Source organism: Electrona antarctica (assembly GCF_951216825.1).
Source record: "Electrona antarctica genome assembly, chromosome: 13".
NCBI classification, from domain to species: domain Eukaryota; kingdom Metazoa; phylum Chordata; class Actinopteri; order Myctophiformes; family Myctophidae; genus Electrona; species Electrona antarctica.
In genome coordinates, this window is record NC_136794.1 from 8,075,275 (window position 1) to 8,092,575 (window position 17,301).

The 17,301-nt window shown below is 43.3% G+C and overlaps 1 protein-coding gene across 1 annotated transcript in view; it reads left to right on the forward strand.

Annotated features, from left to right (window-relative positions):
- The window catches only part of atp11a (ATPase phospholipid transporting 11A), a 70,362-nt gene that overhangs the window by 41,642 nt on the left and 11,419 nt on the right, over positions 1-17,301 (forward strand). The window contains exons 14-26 of the mRNA XM_079518229.1: positions 1,998-2,164; positions 2,456-2,527; positions 5,373-5,446; positions 5,562-5,665; positions 6,690-6,871; positions 9,114-9,347; positions 9,932-10,106; positions 11,753-11,855; positions 11,997-12,142; positions 13,402-13,461; positions 13,597-13,724; positions 16,437-16,572; positions 17,243-17,266. Of these exons, the coding sequence (XP_079374355.1) occupies positions 1,998-2,164; positions 2,456-2,527; positions 5,373-5,446; positions 5,562-5,665; positions 6,690-6,871; positions 9,114-9,347; positions 9,932-10,106; positions 11,753-11,855; positions 11,997-12,142; positions 13,402-13,461; positions 13,597-13,724; positions 16,437-16,572; positions 17,243-17,266 (1,605 nt within the window). The remainder of the gene's footprint in view (positions 1-1,997; positions 2,165-2,455; positions 2,528-5,372; positions 5,447-5,561; positions 5,666-6,689; positions 6,872-9,113; positions 9,348-9,931; positions 10,107-11,752; positions 11,856-11,996; positions 12,143-13,401; positions 13,462-13,596; positions 13,725-16,436; positions 16,573-17,242; positions 17,267-17,301) is intronic.

Consider the following 17,301-nt stretch of genomic DNA (forward strand, 5'->3'; position numbering starts at 1 on the left):
CAACACAAGTAAACTGTGGTTTAGTTGAGACAAAGCACCACCATGCTCTGTGTTTTCAATACCTGCCTGTGATATTGGCAGCCTTAACCTCTCCACCAGGAGAGTAATTGTGATTGAGAACTGCCCAGTACGGGCCCTGAGAGCCTATTATGTTAGACCTACCACATACACTTGGTGGTCAGAACGGCTCTTCATTGGCTATGATGGCTCTAATAAAGGTTGCGCTCTCTCTGGACAGCGCCTGTCACACTTTATTGTGGGTATGCCATCAGCCACGCTGACGGGGCGAGCAATCGCCCCCTACCATCTGGTACGAGGTACCACTCTACCAGGTTTGGATGGACTTTGTCCCCAGCCCTTGGATCGGGCCGTTCTCAAATGGCTATCTGCTAGTACCATTTGCCCTCACTGCGACCCTACGGAAGTGAGTAGGTTGTCTTCAGGCCCTGCCCGGTGCCTGAGACTGGGATGCCGATGGGTCTGGGTTTACCATTCGCCAATCCCTCTTATGTCTTCAAGGACTTTCTGCCTTTCACGTTGGCTAGCCTATCATTTTTAGTTTGCTCCACAGCCAGGCACGGAGCATTCTAGTACCTGCCTATTGTGCCCTGTCCGAGCTCTGTGGCACGGCATAGCTGTGATGGCTGTTTGGTTGTCTTTGTCTGTGATAGGGCACAGGAAGGGCTGTGCCTTGATTCAACAGAGACTAACGCAACACTTAGAGGTACTTTGATTGTTGCGTTGAGGTAGATTTCTTCAGTAGGCCTCAAGGCCTCCCCAGAGGCATTTTGACATGCCAGACCAGGGGGTGGACATCTGTGCTGCAGTGCAGCCAAATGGGCTCCATCTGTTTTGGGCTTTTGCCAAGAGTCAGCCAACCAGACTCTCCCTCACCCTGTGGTGACGGCTGTTTGGCTGTCCATTAGATCTGCAAACCGACCTCGGTAAGCGCAGATTCCTCGTGACCATGTTGGTATGAGTCATCCAGGTGTTGAAAACACCGCCCCTCTGGCGGTCAGTAGGTATGAAATAGAACGAGAGTTATGTATATAACTACGGTTCTATGAATACCGGATGACCGCCAGAGTTCATTGTCACTCGGAATCCCGACGAAAAGATTTCATGAGGATGAACCCTGTGAACTGGGCACCTATATAGGTGGCTCACGCCCACAGGGGGTCACGAGTGACAGTGTTGGTATTAATATTCGACCTCTGCGCGTGCGCGCGATGTATATCCAGGTGTTGAAAACACCGCCCCTCTGGCGGTCATCCGGTATTCATAGAACCGTAGTTATATACATAACTCTCGTTCTATCTCTGAGACCCTACATTTATATTTTAAAATCAAAGTTAATTTAACTCTTGAGAGTGTACCAAATGGACCCTAACGGGTCCTCTCTGAGTTACAGACCCATAAGGGTCCATTTGGTTCCTAACTATCATTTAGCTGGGGACCCCCTGGAACTCCCTCAAGGACCCCTAGGGTGTCCCTGGACCCCACTTTGGGAAACACATTTAGAAGACATTTTGTAGAATGTGGTCTCAGTCCTCAATGGGTTTAACCCATTTTGGGCAGGAACCCCTTTTGGTGTATTAAGCATTATGTTATGCTTTAGCTGTTGAAAAATAGCAGATCTACAAGTTCATAGCGCGGCACCGAGTGCCGCGCTATGAACTTGTAGGTCTGCTATTTTTGAAAAAATGTGAAAATGTGGTGAAAATCTTTGAATATATTCTTTCAGAGCAAACGTTTTTAACTCAAATCTTTGCTTCCGCGGGGTCCCTGGAATAAACATATTTTCAGATGTGGATCGGTGGCATATTACATATATTTTTTGAGATCCTCAACATGAAATATTGAGAACCACTGATATAGAAACATGAGGTTTTTAAGAAAAAAATACATTTTAAAAAGACATTTTTTAAATATCGACGTCATGCCTAAATGTGTTTATAAATGGTCCTATACTGTGTGCCCGCTGCTTGCGCCCCCAGGAGCACGAGGACCTGTTCTTCCGGGCGCTGTGCCTGTGCCACACAGTGCAGGTGAAGGAGGAGGAGACGGTGGACGGCATCAAGCGAGGCATCCACCAGGGCAGGCCCACCTCCTCCTACATCTCCTCTTCACCCGACGAGGTGGCACTGGTGGAGGGAATGAAGCGGTACGACACCTTTCTCTATATATTATGGCCCTCCTAAAGGCCTCACATGGGTTTTTGGGGGCTGGGGCGCTAACCCACACTGCTCACCCGGGTGCCGTCTACATTCCGGCTGTCAACCAGTATTATGGCTGTCAAACGAAAATGCATAACGGAGTAGTCAGACTTCTTTCCTAGTTCTGTTTATACTTGCATAATGGGGATATTTTATGTTTTTGTCCTGTTATCTGACTTAATCTTTTCTCTTGCATTTTCTCTGTCTCCCCCTGTGTCTCTCTCCCTCTCCTTTCTCAGGTTGGGTTACACCTATCTAAGACTCAAAGACAGTTACATGGAGATTCTCAACAAAGATGATGAGATTGAGAGGTAGGTCTGACAAAAAAACCAACATGTTTTAGTCACTGCAAGTAACTAAGTGACTAAAACACAAACCTAAAAGTGTGTGCGTGCGTGCGTGCGTGCGTGCGTGCGTGCGTGCGACGAATAATGTCTGCCTCCAATAACTAATGATACAACTTGTTTTGACTGTTCAATACACAACTTAAACCGGACCGATGATCTGGCTGACAACTTTGACCGGCCGACAACTCATAACTCTAACTTCACCTCAACAACAACAACAACACTCTTGCTCTGTTCTTAACTTCACAAAAGTGTCTCCCGTTTACCTACCAATGCAGCACAGGTTATTATTAAGAGGAAATACCGGTAGGCGTAACTTAACTGTGTGCAGTGTGTTTGTGGGAGAGCGAGTCAGAGAGATTTGCAGTGATATTATAATAAACACATTGTCATATATGATGACTATATGGTACTCACTAACACACACACACACACAGTATACACATGTACACTTACATTTCCTTGAGGAAGACAGCTCCCATCAGGATTAAACAAAGCAGTTAGAATGACAGGGAGGTTTGTTTTTAGAAATTGCTTAATCAGATCTAAATGTTCCGGGCCACCGTTGTGGGAGCGATCGTTAGCGTATTCTGTTGGACAGAGGTTTTGTGAGAGAGTATAATGTTTCGATCCATATGAAGCGCTTGTGTGATAGCCATCTTTACATTAATAGTCTCCACCACAGGGACGTGCGGAGGGCCTAAAATCCTGCAAGAGGGCACTTTTGGACAAAAATAGCAGATCTACAAGCTCACAGCGCGTCGCACTGCGACGCGCTGAGAGCTTGTAGATCAGCTATTTTCGGGGCGCAATCCAGCACTCTTTAGCTAGTGGAGATGCAGGTGTGTAACGACATGGATTTCAAAAGCAATTCTCCTGAATGTTGCCTTCCGGCATGGCATGGAAAGGAGTGCCATTTGCATTTCTTTCACTATGGTAAAATGCTGCATTCGTGGTCTGGAAAGGGCGGTTGTTTTACAGACGGGTGAAAGGGCAAGGGGCTGAAGCCCCCTTTGATGTCTGAGTGTCAGAGGTATTTTGAGGGATTAAGAAAAGAAGCAAAATCCTGGTTCAAACTGGCAGTGACAAAAAGCTACAGTGACCAAGTGTGGCCACGCCTGTCGTCATGCCATTGTACTGGATGATGCATTGTTTTGGCATTGAACATTGTAGCATAGCTGGCTCCTTTCCAGGCGAAGAAGTCTACTAATTTTGTCTTTAAAAATGTTTAGGCCTGGGCCGTGGCTCAGTGGTCCAGGCACCTTGGCTGGCAATCCAGTCTGGCAGTGTGCCGCGGGTTCGACTCCCGATCCCGACGGCCTTTACTGCATGTCTTCCCCCCCATCTCTCTCCCCATTTCCTGTCAGCCTACTGTCTGTCCCTCCATAAAAAATATAAAATAAAGGCGAAAGCCACAAAAAAAAAACATTAAAAAAAAGAACTGTATCTACAAGCTCACAACGCGTCACATCGGGATATATCAACTCTTATTATTCTCAATATGTTGTCTGCTTTTGGTGTCATAGTCACCAGATGTGTAACTTGTGTTGAATGCTACAAATCTAAATGAATGCTGCTGAAGACAGAAGTTTATCTTCCTTACATTGTAACCTAACCTTGCTGGGCAGTCAAATGTAATTATCTTATGACTTTATGTCCACTGCCCCTGCAGCCTTGAACCACCCCATTATGACTTTCCAAAATGTCATTAAGGGTTATGGTGGGAGATTCGATTGGAATGTGTAATTGCTTCCTTTAGATAGATTTCTGGTTTCCTTTTTGTTTGTCAATTACCAGGCATATGATTCTGTGAGTTTCTACTGTACGTTTTGCTATATGTATGTGCTTTCGATGTTTGCTGTAATTGCTGCTATCTTGGCCAGGGCTCCCTCAAAAAAAGAGGTTTTATAATCTCAATGGCACATTGCGCTTTAAGCCAGAAAAGTATACTTGACTCCCCTGAAACAAGTTTACCACAGGCCTCGTTCAGTGTTTGACCACTTTTAACCCAATAAAGGCCAGGGACGCGGAATTACGTTAATTTCTCCTAATTTAATACATTAAAGGACCACTTCACAATTTTTCAACCTACCGTCATATAATTGGTCCTCACTAATGTTCATGATAAAATGCCACAATTCTTTTTTCTACTCGGCCTGTCTCATATAGGAGGGCTGTGGCCAGTTCAGAAACCAGTCCACCAGTGACATCATCAATGGGGAATCCAAACTAATAGAAACTGCAGGCTTTCTATTCCTGAAAAGTTGCAATGCGAAAATGGAAGCCATCATTCTCACAATAATAAAAATCTAAATTATGTTTAAAACAAATCTGCCTAACGATGATGTCACTGGTGGATGGGTTTCTGAACTGCACACAGCCCTCCTATGAGACACAGACCGAGTAGGAAAAAAATGGTGGCATTTTATCATGAAACAATGTGTGGAAATGTGTGGAATAATGAGGACCAATTATATGAAGATAGGTTGAAAAGTGGTGAAGTGGTCCTTTAACCAATTTTTTTTTTTTTGTCTGTTTTAGTTTTTACTCACATGTTAGACAGCCTCCACACGGATCCGACGCGCATGCCGCCATGCACACGCTTAATAGTCCTTATTCTCTTCAAAATGAGACGAACTGCCATCTCTTGAGACCTTATAAAAGTCTAAACTTTGATCCGCAGCGATGTATCCCCTGTAATGAGAATCTGGCTCTGGCTTAAATGGGATACTGCTACTGTACCTGTACTGTATGTGTCTCCTTTTGAAGAGGCGATGGTTGTTCATTTTGAATTCTGTTCGTCCCTCAGGTTTGAGCTGCTACATGTACTGAACTTTGACTCTATCAGGAGGAGAATGAGCGTCATAGTCAAGTCTAGCTCAGGTCAGACACACACACACACACACACACACACACACGCACACTATGTACTGTACAAATATCGTATGCATGTCCTTGGATGATATATTTGTATGCGTTTGCCTGTCTGTATCCTCAGGGGAGTATTTGCTGTTCTGTAAGGGGGCAGACTCGTCCATCTTTCCGCTAGTGGTTTCCGGAAAGGTTGAGCAGGTGAAAGCGCGTGTGGAGCAGAATGCCGTGGTGAGTATAATACGGACGTCGCCTGTCATTAGAGCATTCACAACCGACGTTATACGGGACGACCAATTATCGGGACGACCAATTATATGGGACGACCAATTATCTGCTTATACGGGACGACCAATTATCTTGCTTCCCGATTCTACCATCCAACCATCTGTCGTCGTCACCAGTGATGTTTTCGTCGACTAATACTATGACGAAAAATGTATATCTCAATGGTATCTCAAAACAGCCTATAAAAAAGAAATTGTATCGGCCTAAACAGAATTAAGGAATGTGCTCAAATATTGTTCTGCTGGTGAAATAGAGTATACATTTGTTTCTTCTCATTTTTGGTGGAAGAACTACACTACGGGCACCATTTTAAATTAAAAAGCACCATAACATCCTAAACATATTTCTTTCACAAACATTTGAATACTTTCAAAAATAAATAATTAAAATACAAAGAATCTTTTCAAAAACAGTGATATTTTTTATGCAGCCGGGTAGTCACTGCTTTCAGAACCAATCTTTTTTTTTTTAACAATACATTGCCAGAAACTCACATTTGAAGACAAAAACTACATAAAAACTAAATAAAAGCTAAGCCGTGATGACTAAAACTATGAAGAAATATACTGTTGATTTTGTCAAGTTTGTCAACAAATAAAAACTAAACTAAAATGTTAGGAAGGGACTAGTGGACAAGAGATCCAGTATACGTCATTTTACAATTGGTTGCATGCTGAAAATAGCCGATCTACAAGCTCACAACGCGTCGCAGCGCGACACGTGAGCTTGTAGATCGGCTATTTTCAGCAAGTGTAAAATCAGTCATTACGACGGCAAAATACATTTCAGTCGGCTAAATCAACTGTAGATTTAGTCGACTAAAATCTTATGAAAATGTAGTCGATTAAAACTAGACTTAACACTAAATCGTTCCAGGTTACAAAAATGTGACTAAAACTAAATGAAAGCTATTCAAGAGACTTTGCTGCCAAAAACAACCCTGTTCGTCACTGTGCTTCACACACAGGAGGGGCTGCGGACTCTGTGCGTGGCCTATCGGAGGCTGTCGCCGACGGAATACGGGGAGGCCTGTCAACACCTGACCGACGCCAAACTGGCCCTGCAGGACAGGGAGCTGAGGCTGGCTCAGGCCTATGACGTCATCGAGAGGGACTTTGTGCTTTTGGGGGCTACGGCTGTGGAAGACAGGTTTGTGTTGTTCGAGAGAGCCAGAGGGAGAGAACGGTTTAAATATGGTTGTCAGATTAACGGCAGAGACTTTGGTGAGTCATACTGTAACTAAAGTATTGCCATAACTCTGTCAGGGGGGAGAACAGGAATCATTTCCATCTCAGATTTACGTGACCTTTTTAAATTCTGCCCAGCGATTTTTTCCTTTTTTCCATTATTTCTTTCTTTGACCAATACTAATTCCAACACTGCTCAATTGAGTAACGATTTCCTCCAACTGATCGATCAGCAAGTTGACAGCTTGTTGTCTTTGAGAGTGATCTCATTGAACGGGAGAGGATTAATTATCGGCCGTCGGGGGTGTCTGGTGGCTCATCTGGTTTGGTGCATGGACCATGTGGGCTGCCGGGGACACGAGTTTGAGTGCGACTCCCGTTCTTGTCTTGTCTCGCCTGTCTCTCTTGTCTCTGCCTTTGGTTTCCTGAATCTCTACTAGGGATGTGCGTGGCTAGTCGACCAGTCCAGTGGTTCCCAAACTTGTCGGGTCGAGACCCAAAACAAGAGATTAGACGTTTGCCTTACAGTAGCTATAGGCGATCGAATGAAAATGAACGACTTCTGGAAATGAACCAGAAGTGAAAAGTCGGTTTCTTTTCACAGATTGCGTTTTTTTTTTATATGCCCAGCTTTCCGTGTTTGTGTAAACACAAACATTGAAGACAAAAGTGAGGACAGAAATGTGAAGACGCAAATTGTGATCGGAATAACATTCGTGATGATTTGATTGGCTGAGCACGGAATGTGATGTATGATGATAAGAGCGCCCCTCACTTCACACGGGTGTGATTTATTTATTTCAAAACAAGCTTTATTCGCGGCCCATAACCAAAGTGTCGCTGATCGCGGTTTGATTGCGCAAACACTTTACACAGCCACAACAACACCATCGTTCCGTATCATGAAAATCGGCCTTAAAATGGTGTGATCCTTTGTCGTAGTGTTGAAAAAATAACGCTCCCGTTGCGCGCCACCATTGCCATTGGAATGCAATGGGGCCTCAATTTCCCAGGATCCTTTGCATGCCAGTGCGACTGAAATTTTTTTCCAGTGACGTCATCCAAACGCGTCACCTATCCCACTCTTGTCAGATGGAAACCCCGTAAGTCTTAAAACGTATTAAAAACGCGAATTGAAAACGTAACTCGTGTAGCTCGAGAACGGGAGGGAAGCTGTGCTACATCAATGAACTTGTGTAACTCGTGAACGGGAGGGAAAGTGTTAAAGTAAAATCCCACTGTAGTCGGAGCTTGTTTGTTGATGCCGATCCTTCTGCTTCCCGAAGGGCTCAAGGTTCTTTAAGTCCGCTGAGTTGCAGCTATAAAGAAGCGTTATAATGTGACAGTACTGTAGCTTCCAAGGTGTCACTCACTGGGGAAATAAATTACCTTCTCCCCCAAAAAAACACATCCGCCATGGAAAGGCCATCAGAATTCACTAGAGCATAAGTCCATTCAGCAAAGTCAAATGAACCGCGGCTTTCCCTGTTTGTTCAACGATTTCAACGCATTTCTTTACTTGCATTTTTGTGAGCATAATGCAAGGACTCAAAATGCACTACTTTTTTGTGGCATTTGAAGTAAGAATATTATATTTATTGAATGTTAATATTAAGCGTTTGAAATGGCCTTTATATGCTCACAATCTGTTCTGACAAGGTTTTGCTTTATAGAAAATGTGCTCAGTTCCCTTAATTATTATTATTATTATTTTTTAACTTTTTATTACATTTTAATCAAACATACGAAACGACTGACAATTGACAATACATACAACCGAAAACAAAACAAAACAAGACAATATATACGTACAATACCACACAAGGGGAGATATCTGCCTCTCTTCTCTATTGATGATCATAATACATAAGTACCTCAAACAGGTGCATCTGTTTCTACAGGTTAAACAGGTTTAACTGAATTTATACAAAATCAGGTCTTATGGTAGAGACATAGTTCCCTTAATTTGACGTGTTGTTGTGTAGTCGGTAAAGACAAAAAAATACACTACAAATGGATTTGCTGAGCACATCCCTACTCTCTAGTCTTTCCAATCTAATAAATAAAGCATAAAATGCCAAAGAAAACAAATATATTATATGTAAATAAATATGGACAAGTTGAATTCATGGTTGTCTTAACCCATCGACCGCTGCCTATGAAATGACTTGACTATTAATTGACGCGTTGTTGTGCCAACGCAGGCTCCAGGAGAAAGCCGCGGACACCATCGAGTCGCTCCACAAGGCCGGCATAAAGGTGTGGGTCCTGACCGGGGACAAGATGGAGACGGCGGCGGCCACGTGCTACGCCAGCAAGCTGTTCCGCCGCAGCACCCAGATCCTGGAGCTGACCAAGAAGCGCACGGAGGAGCAGAGCCTTCACGACGTGCTGTTCGAGCTGAGCCGGACCGTGCTCCAGCAGAGATCCATGTCGGGGTACGGAGCCAACAGAGCTACATCACCGTAGCGTATAATTATGGATACACCCAACCGTACAGTACTCGATCAATGATTCAGCAGTGCTCAATGATATGCAAAACTGCCGACTGCTAAAGAGGTGGCTTTGTCTGTTTAACCCATTTAGACCCGAGGACGCGTCGGCTTTGAACCACTTGTTTAAACCATTATTTTAAACTTTAGCGGTTGAAAAATAGCAGATCTACAAGCTCATAGCGCGGCACAGAGTTCCACGCTACGAGCTTGTAGATCTGCAATCTTTGAAAAATGTGCCGCAAATCTTTGAATATATTTTTTCACAGTGAACGTTTTTAACTCATATCTTTGCTTCTGGGGGGTCCCTGGAACAACGTATTTTCAGATGGGGGTCGGCGGCCAAATACATACAATTCTGGGGGTCCTTGACATGAAATAGTTTGAGAACCACTGACATAGAAACATGTGTTTTTTCCGAAAACTGTCATGATTTAGAAGACATTTGGTAGAATCTGGCCTCGGGGCTCAATGGGCTAAAGCTTGGCATGCTTGTTGACCTGTCTTGTGTCACGGTCGTGTGTTTTCAGGTTGTCGGTAGACTGCGTAGACTTTGGCCTGATCATCGACGGGGCCACTCTGTCTGCGGTGCTGAAATCCAACCCAGAACGTGTGGGTTACAACTACAGGGAGATCTTCCTGGAGGTTTGTCGCAACTGTAGCGCGGTGCTCTGCTGCCGCATGGCTCCCCTGCAGAAAGCACAGGTACAAACTATACTGCAACTTCTTTTTGCTGATTCTAAAACAAAAAAAAAACACCGCTGATGAAACCCAGTACTATTTTTTATTTTACATCAGTTGTTCTTCCTTATGACGCTGAAGTCATTTAGTGTTAGGGATGGTTGGTTGCCCAAGAGTCAGTTAGTTGGCAACCATTCAACGTATCAGTTTGGTCCCCGGGTTTCTGATTACTCCGAAAAACAAAATGCCAATCAGCTTCCTGGACAAACTCTGCTAGTGCTGGTGTTTGACTGTGAATTCATTGTAACAAAGTGTTTAACAATTAAACATCAGCTTTACTGGGGTTGGGCTCCTCTCGTATACTATTATTTGAAGAGCCATTTTAACCCATTTTGGGGCGGGAACCCCTTTTTGTGTTAGCATTATGTTATGCTTTAGCTATTGAAAAATAGCAGATCTACAAACTCATAGCGCGCCACCGAGTGGCGCGCTACGAGCTTGTAGGTCTGCTATTTTTGAAAAATCAAAGAAACATAGCTTTTTCAGAAAACTGTCAGGATGTGGAAGACATTTTTAGAATCTGATCTCAGGTCAAAATGGGTTAACAAGTTTCTATTTTAATTCTGAGAAAACAACGGATCCATGGCATCCAGGACCTCCTGACCCCTTTCCTTCACATACAGTAGCCTACAGACAGAGTAGCCTACATTATGTTTCTTCTTTTTTTTTTTGTGGCTTTCGCCTTTATTTTATATTTTTTATAGAGGGACGGGGGGAAGACATGCAGTAAAGGCCGTCGGGATCGGGAGTCGAACCCGCGGCACACTGCCAGACTGGATTGCCAGCCAAGGTGCCTGGACGGGTGCAGTACTTAGTTTAGACAGTTTTTGGTTTAGACTAGTCATTGGTTAGACCAGTCATTAGTCCTACAACTACAACCTATCTCAAACCCTCACCCTAAACCTAACCTCCCACAGGGCAGCACAGCTAAACCTAACCTTAACCCATGTCTAACCAATGACTAGTCTAAACTAAGTATGCACCCCGCCTGGACCACTGAGCCATGGCCCAGGCCACCTACATTATGTTTTGAAGACACGTTCACAAACTGGAGTAGTTACCGGCAAAGATTTCTCATTTTCTGCTTATTGTGTAATTATTCCCTGACTTTGGGAAGGAAAGTTCCAACTAAGCTGCATTGGTAAATGGAACTAGTCAATCATCTTTACCCCATAACCTGGAGGCACTTTTGTGTTGTTGGCTAGTTAATAGTATAGATCCCATAGGCCAGAGAGACAATTGCGTTGTAATTGGCTAGTACACCTTCTGGGATTGTATGTTGTCATAGTAGAGGCAACCTAAAAAAAACTTAATTATGACAAACTGTTTCACTCACAGACAGCAAGTTTAAGTTTAGTATTTGACAAGAGAATATGTTGTCCTGGGACCTTTGGGAAGTATAATCACATGTAGTACATGTGATTATACTTCCCATAGGTCCCAACCATAACTTTACAATTGTGTTTCTTACTTTCTTTGTACATGTTTATTTCTTTTTTTTCTCTTTATGAATGTCTATAAATCAAATTGCCCCCAGAGCGTAACTGAAGTGGTTTTGATTTGTATTGTAGGTTCATACTGTTTACTGCATGTATATATTTGGTTTCTAGATTGTGAAGCTAATCAAAGCTTCAAAAGAACATCCCATAACCCTGGCCATCGGCGACGGTGCCAATGATGTCAGCATGATCCTGGAAGCGCATGTGGGCATAGGTAAGCTCATTCTCATTTGGAGCCGAGGCGAGGAAACGCTCACCTCTGTACTTAAATTTGATCCGAGCCATATACACAGCCAGTCACCGCCGATCCGATTATGTGAACAGCCCTTGTGTAATTTAATTTTCACTCCTCCAGGCATCATGGGTAAAGAGGGTCGCCAGGCAGCGAGGAACAGCGACTATGCCATCCCAAAGTTCAAACACCTGAAGAAGATGCTGCTCGTTCACGGCCATTACTACTACATTCGAATTGCTGAGCTCGTGCAATACTTCTTCTATAAGGTGCTTGTGGAAATCGCACGCACGCACGCACGCACGCACACACACACTTGTTATTCCCATTTAAACACCTAATCACAAAGAGGCAGATTATACAGCACATGACAGATTACTGAATACCAGGCGCAGTGTGATGGAGGCTCTGATGATCCTTGTGGGCAGTATCCAAATGATTGATTCAATTTTATTTTATGTTTCTTTTGTTGTTTTTTCACCCTTTTTGGACATATCCTGTACACCAGGGGTGTCCACAGTTTGTTTAACTTTCAAAATGGATCTACCCACCCGTCCCTTTGTTCGCTGTAGGGCTTTCAGCAACTAGTCGACTATTCAACTAGTCGACTAGTAAATCCACTAGTTGACCTTGCTGGTACTAGTTGACTAGTTGATAATAAAAAAAGGGTTTCCACCGTTTTTGTAGGCCTCAAGATCAGCTAGATTATAGTCACCAATGTACACAGTTTTTAAATATTATAATACAAATATTATTTAAAAAGAAACTATTTTTACATAATGGGTCGACTAGTAAACTAGGCAACTAGTCAACTAGTACAAATCACTAGAAGTGAAAGCCCTAGTTTGCTGTGCTTGCTGTGTTTTTTGTTGTTTTGAATATTATGCTATCTATTTTGTTGTTTTGAATATTATGCTATCTATGCCGCTGCATTGTCTGTAAGGAAGCCAAACAAAAATAGGTTTTACTCTTATGTACCTGTACACAAGATGTAACAATAAAGTCCAACCTTGAACCTTGAAAAATGTACTATACCATTGCTGAAAATAGTTTAAATATGTACCTGAGGGGGCTTTGGAATAGCAGCGCTGGCGTTACATAAAAGACAAAGGCACTTGGAATGGGAAATAGAGGGGGAGTAATGGAATAGGTAGGGTTGTTTTTTTTTTGTATTTAATTTGTAATGCTACAGGCGTTTTTGTGCACAGCAACACTCTTGAAAACAAAATATTGCACTGTGGGTTTGAGCTGACAGGCCTTTTTGATGTAAATCAATCAAGTCACCTTAATTCAAGTGGCAGATGCCAAAAATAGTTTATTTTTTGTATTAATTAAATACTGTATTCTTTAGGGGCATGTCATGTGAATGTGATCTACCTGCACAGGCTTTGTGATCTACTGGTAGATCTAGAATCTACCTTTAGGGCACCCCTGCGTGGCGTGTAAATTAACTGAAATTCATCCATGAGACTTTTTTTGTGTGTTCACTTAACAGACTTCTCTCTGTTCTCTTTATCGATCTCTCCAGAACGTGTGCTTCATATTCCCTCAGTTCCTGTATCAGTTCTTCTGTGGGTTCTCACAGCAGGTAGGCAACTATACTGAAGGTTCATACTTACATTATCTTTTGAAATGCTGCGTTTTAACACTCGTTATTGAGTTTGTATTATTCCCGGAGTTCTCAATAGTTGACCTCTCCTGCTGTGCTTTTGTCCCTCGTCAGCCTCTGTACGACACTGCGTACTTGACGCTGTACAACATCAGCTTCACTTCGCTTCCCATCCTCTTCTACAGTCTGTTCGAACAGGACGTCAACGCGGAGACGCTCATGAGGGATCCCTCTTTGTACAAGTGAGCTCAGAGGAAAGTGTGTCCAAGCTGAGAACGGAATTCGGATTGATGCAACAAGAGATAAAGCCTGGTCTATACTCTATATTTAGTTGTGTGTCACGCTATGCAAATTGCCGATGTACAAGATCACAACGTGTTGCATCTCCATGCATTTTTATTTTATTTTATAGTATAACTCAGGCTTAATCCATTGAGACCTGGAACACATCCATGTCACGTTAGCGTTTAACCACATTAACCATTAACCAATTTTGGGCGGGAACCCCTTTTGGTGTTTTAAACATTATGTTATAATTTAGCTATTGAAAAATAACAGATCTACAAGCTCATAGCGCGCCACCGAGTGGCGCGCTATGAACTTGTAGGTCTGCTATTTTTGAAAAATCGTTAAAATGTGCCTCAAATCTTTCCGAAAATTGTCATGATTTAGGAAAAAAAAAAAACGACGTCAGGCCTGAATGGGTTAAAGGGCCACTTCACCCACTTTTGCAACCAGAGCTTATTTGAATGATGTTTGGGAGACAAGAAACACATTCCTGGAGGGCTTTGTGTGTGTAATACGTGTTTTTAGATATTTTAGTATTTCAAAGTGCCAGTGATGTCATGGACACTGGTCTCACTTCCTTCCTATCCTGGACTACATGTTGTCTCAGTAAGACAGCCCTCTCCCTCTCCACAAGGTGGGGTGAGTGCAGCAAAGCATTGTGGTCATTGTAGTAATCCAGCAGTGAGACCAGTGTCCATGACATCACAGACAGTTTGAAATACTAAAATATCTAAAAACACAAATTACCCACATAAAAAACCCCAGGAAAGTGTTTCCTGTATTACAAACATCATTACAATAAGATCTGGTTGCAAAAGGGGTGAAGTGGCCCTTTAACACAATCAGCGGCGGGATTTCTTTCAAAATAGAAGCTCGGGGTACCGGGAAGATATGGCCGCTTTTACTCTGTACGCCCCCCCCCCCCCCCCTTCCGTTCCGGACAAAAACATGACATATTTTTGCTTGCTTACCTCGCTATCGTTACCATAAAGTCGCTCGATAATCCCTCGCGTTCATATGTTGAACGAGAGGCAGGTCAGAAGTCAGAAATGAAGAGCTTAGTATATCCATCTGGTCAAAACCACGGAGAACTCCCTAGATTAGGAGATACGAGGGATTCTTTCTGCAGCGGTAAACAGGGAAGTGAATCTGGACCGCGCAAGTGCGAAGAGCAAGGAGTATCGTGGCCTTGGAGGCCAACTAAAAAAAAAGAACCAGTCGGTTGGGTTAGTTATGACGTTCCCACACGTCGTACGGTCTGAATGGGTTAATAGATAAAGATAGATAACGGTACTAGATAAGCTAGATGTGTCTGTGTGGAACTGATTATCAAGAGCAGGGGTTCTCAACGTTTTTGGCCGGGGACCCCCAAAAATGCTTTGGCTCGGGACCCCCGCCCCGCCCCCTCCCGACCCCCAATATAAATTGACTGCTACAATAACCTTAAACCCCTTTTGGTGTTTTAAGCATTGTTATAATTTAGCTATTTAAAAATAGCAGATCTACAAGCTCATAGCGCGCCACCGAGTGGCGCGCTACGAACTTGTAGGTCTGCTATTTTTTTTAAATCGTTAAAATGTGCCTCAAATCTTTCCGAAAATTGTCATGATTTAGAAAACTTTTTTTTTTAAATTTCGACGTCAGGCCTGAATGGGTTAAAGGGCCACTTCACCCACTTTTGCAACCAGAGCTTATTTGAATGATGTTTGGGAGACAAGAAACACATTCCTGGAGGGTTTTGTGTGTGTAATACGTGTTTTTAGATATTTTAGTATTTCAAAGTGCCAGTGATGTCATGGACACTGGTCTCACTTCCTTCCTATCCTGGACTACATGTTGTCTCAGTAAGACAGCCCTCTCCACAAGGTGGGGTGAGTGCAGCAAAGCATTATGGTCATTGTAGTAATCCAGCAGTGAGACCATGACATCACAGATAGTTTGAAATACTAAAATATCTAAAAACACAAATTACCCACATAAAAAACCCCAGGAAAGTGTTTCCTGTATTACAAACATCATTACAATAAGATCTGGTTGCAAAAGGGGTGAAGTGGCCCTTTAACACAATCAGCGGCGGGATTTCTTTCAAAATAGAAGCTCGGGGTACCGGGAAGATATGGCCGCTTTTACTCTGTAAGCCCCCCCCCCCCTTCCGTTCAGGACAAAAACATGACATATTTTTGCTTGCTTACCTCGCTATCGTTACCATAAAGTCGCTCGATAATCCCTCGCGTTCATATGTTGAACGAGAGGCAGGTCAGAAGTCAGAAATGAAGAGCTTAGTATATCCATCTGGTCAAAACCACGGAGAACTCCCTAGATTAGGAGATACGAGGGATTCTTTCTGCAGCGGTAAACAGGGAAGTGAATCTGGACCGCGCAAGTGCGAAGAGCAAGGAGTATCGTGGCCTTGGAGGCCAACTAAAAAAAAAGAACCAGTCGGTTGGATTAGTTATGGCGTTCCCACACGTCGTACGGTCTGAATGGGTTAATAGATAAATATAGATAACGGTACTAGATAAGATAGATGTGTCTGTGTGGAACTGATTCTCAAGAGCAACTCTACTCACAAAAAAGACTAATAATAAAGAATAAAATAAAACATTGCTTGACTGACCCCTGCACTCTATACTCTCTCCGTGTTTCCCCCCCTGGACTCTTCTCAGGGACGTAGCGAAGAACTCCCTACTGCGTTGGCGTGTCTTCCTTTATTGGACGTGCCTGGGCGTCTTTGGCGCCGTTATCTTCTTCTTTGGTGCCTACTTCCTGTTCGACAACACCACCTTCACCAGCAATGGCCAGGTGAGCCTGGGCCCCGTATCCCCGCCCGCCCACCCACCCCCCTCGTGTGTCTCCTTGGCAACACAAAGAGGCTGCAAAAGTTTTGGCAGTGGCTGCGTCGGCCATTTTGGAACTAGAGCCATTATCATGTGGTTTGGTACATGTGGGGTATTTGAGCTATCCATTAGGTAAGATAAAAGAGGATAATGGACACTGACAAAGTGCTGTCTTTAAGAACACTCATCCATCTCCATTGGATTCTCTCATGAGGGTGGAATGAAGTGCAGCGCGGCCACTCTTGTGGTCAAAGTCTCGTCAAGTAATTACAGTCCTGTAAATATGGGGAGGTTTTGAGCCTCTTCTGGGGCACTCTGTCTGTCTGTATAGGTCGACAGCATTTGGACTTCCATTCATATCGACAACGCAATAGCATTTTTCTCTGTATTGTTAATTTGTTATCATGCCAACTGTTTTGATTGGCTTTTGGTATTTTTGTTTTGTTTGTTTATTTGTTGTTTTTTAAGTTGAAACATCCTGAAATTTATTTCACCCTTTTGTCCTGATTCTCTCTCTTTTTCTTCTTCTTCCTCTTCCTCTCACTCTTCCTCTTCTTTTTCTTCTTCCTCTTCCTCTTCTTCCTCCTTCTCTTCGCTTACCCTTTCTTTATTTTGCTTCTCTTCTTGTTCCTCAGCTAATGACCACCAACACACAGATGGTAAGCCCTGTCTCTCTGTCCCCAGCTCTCTCGCT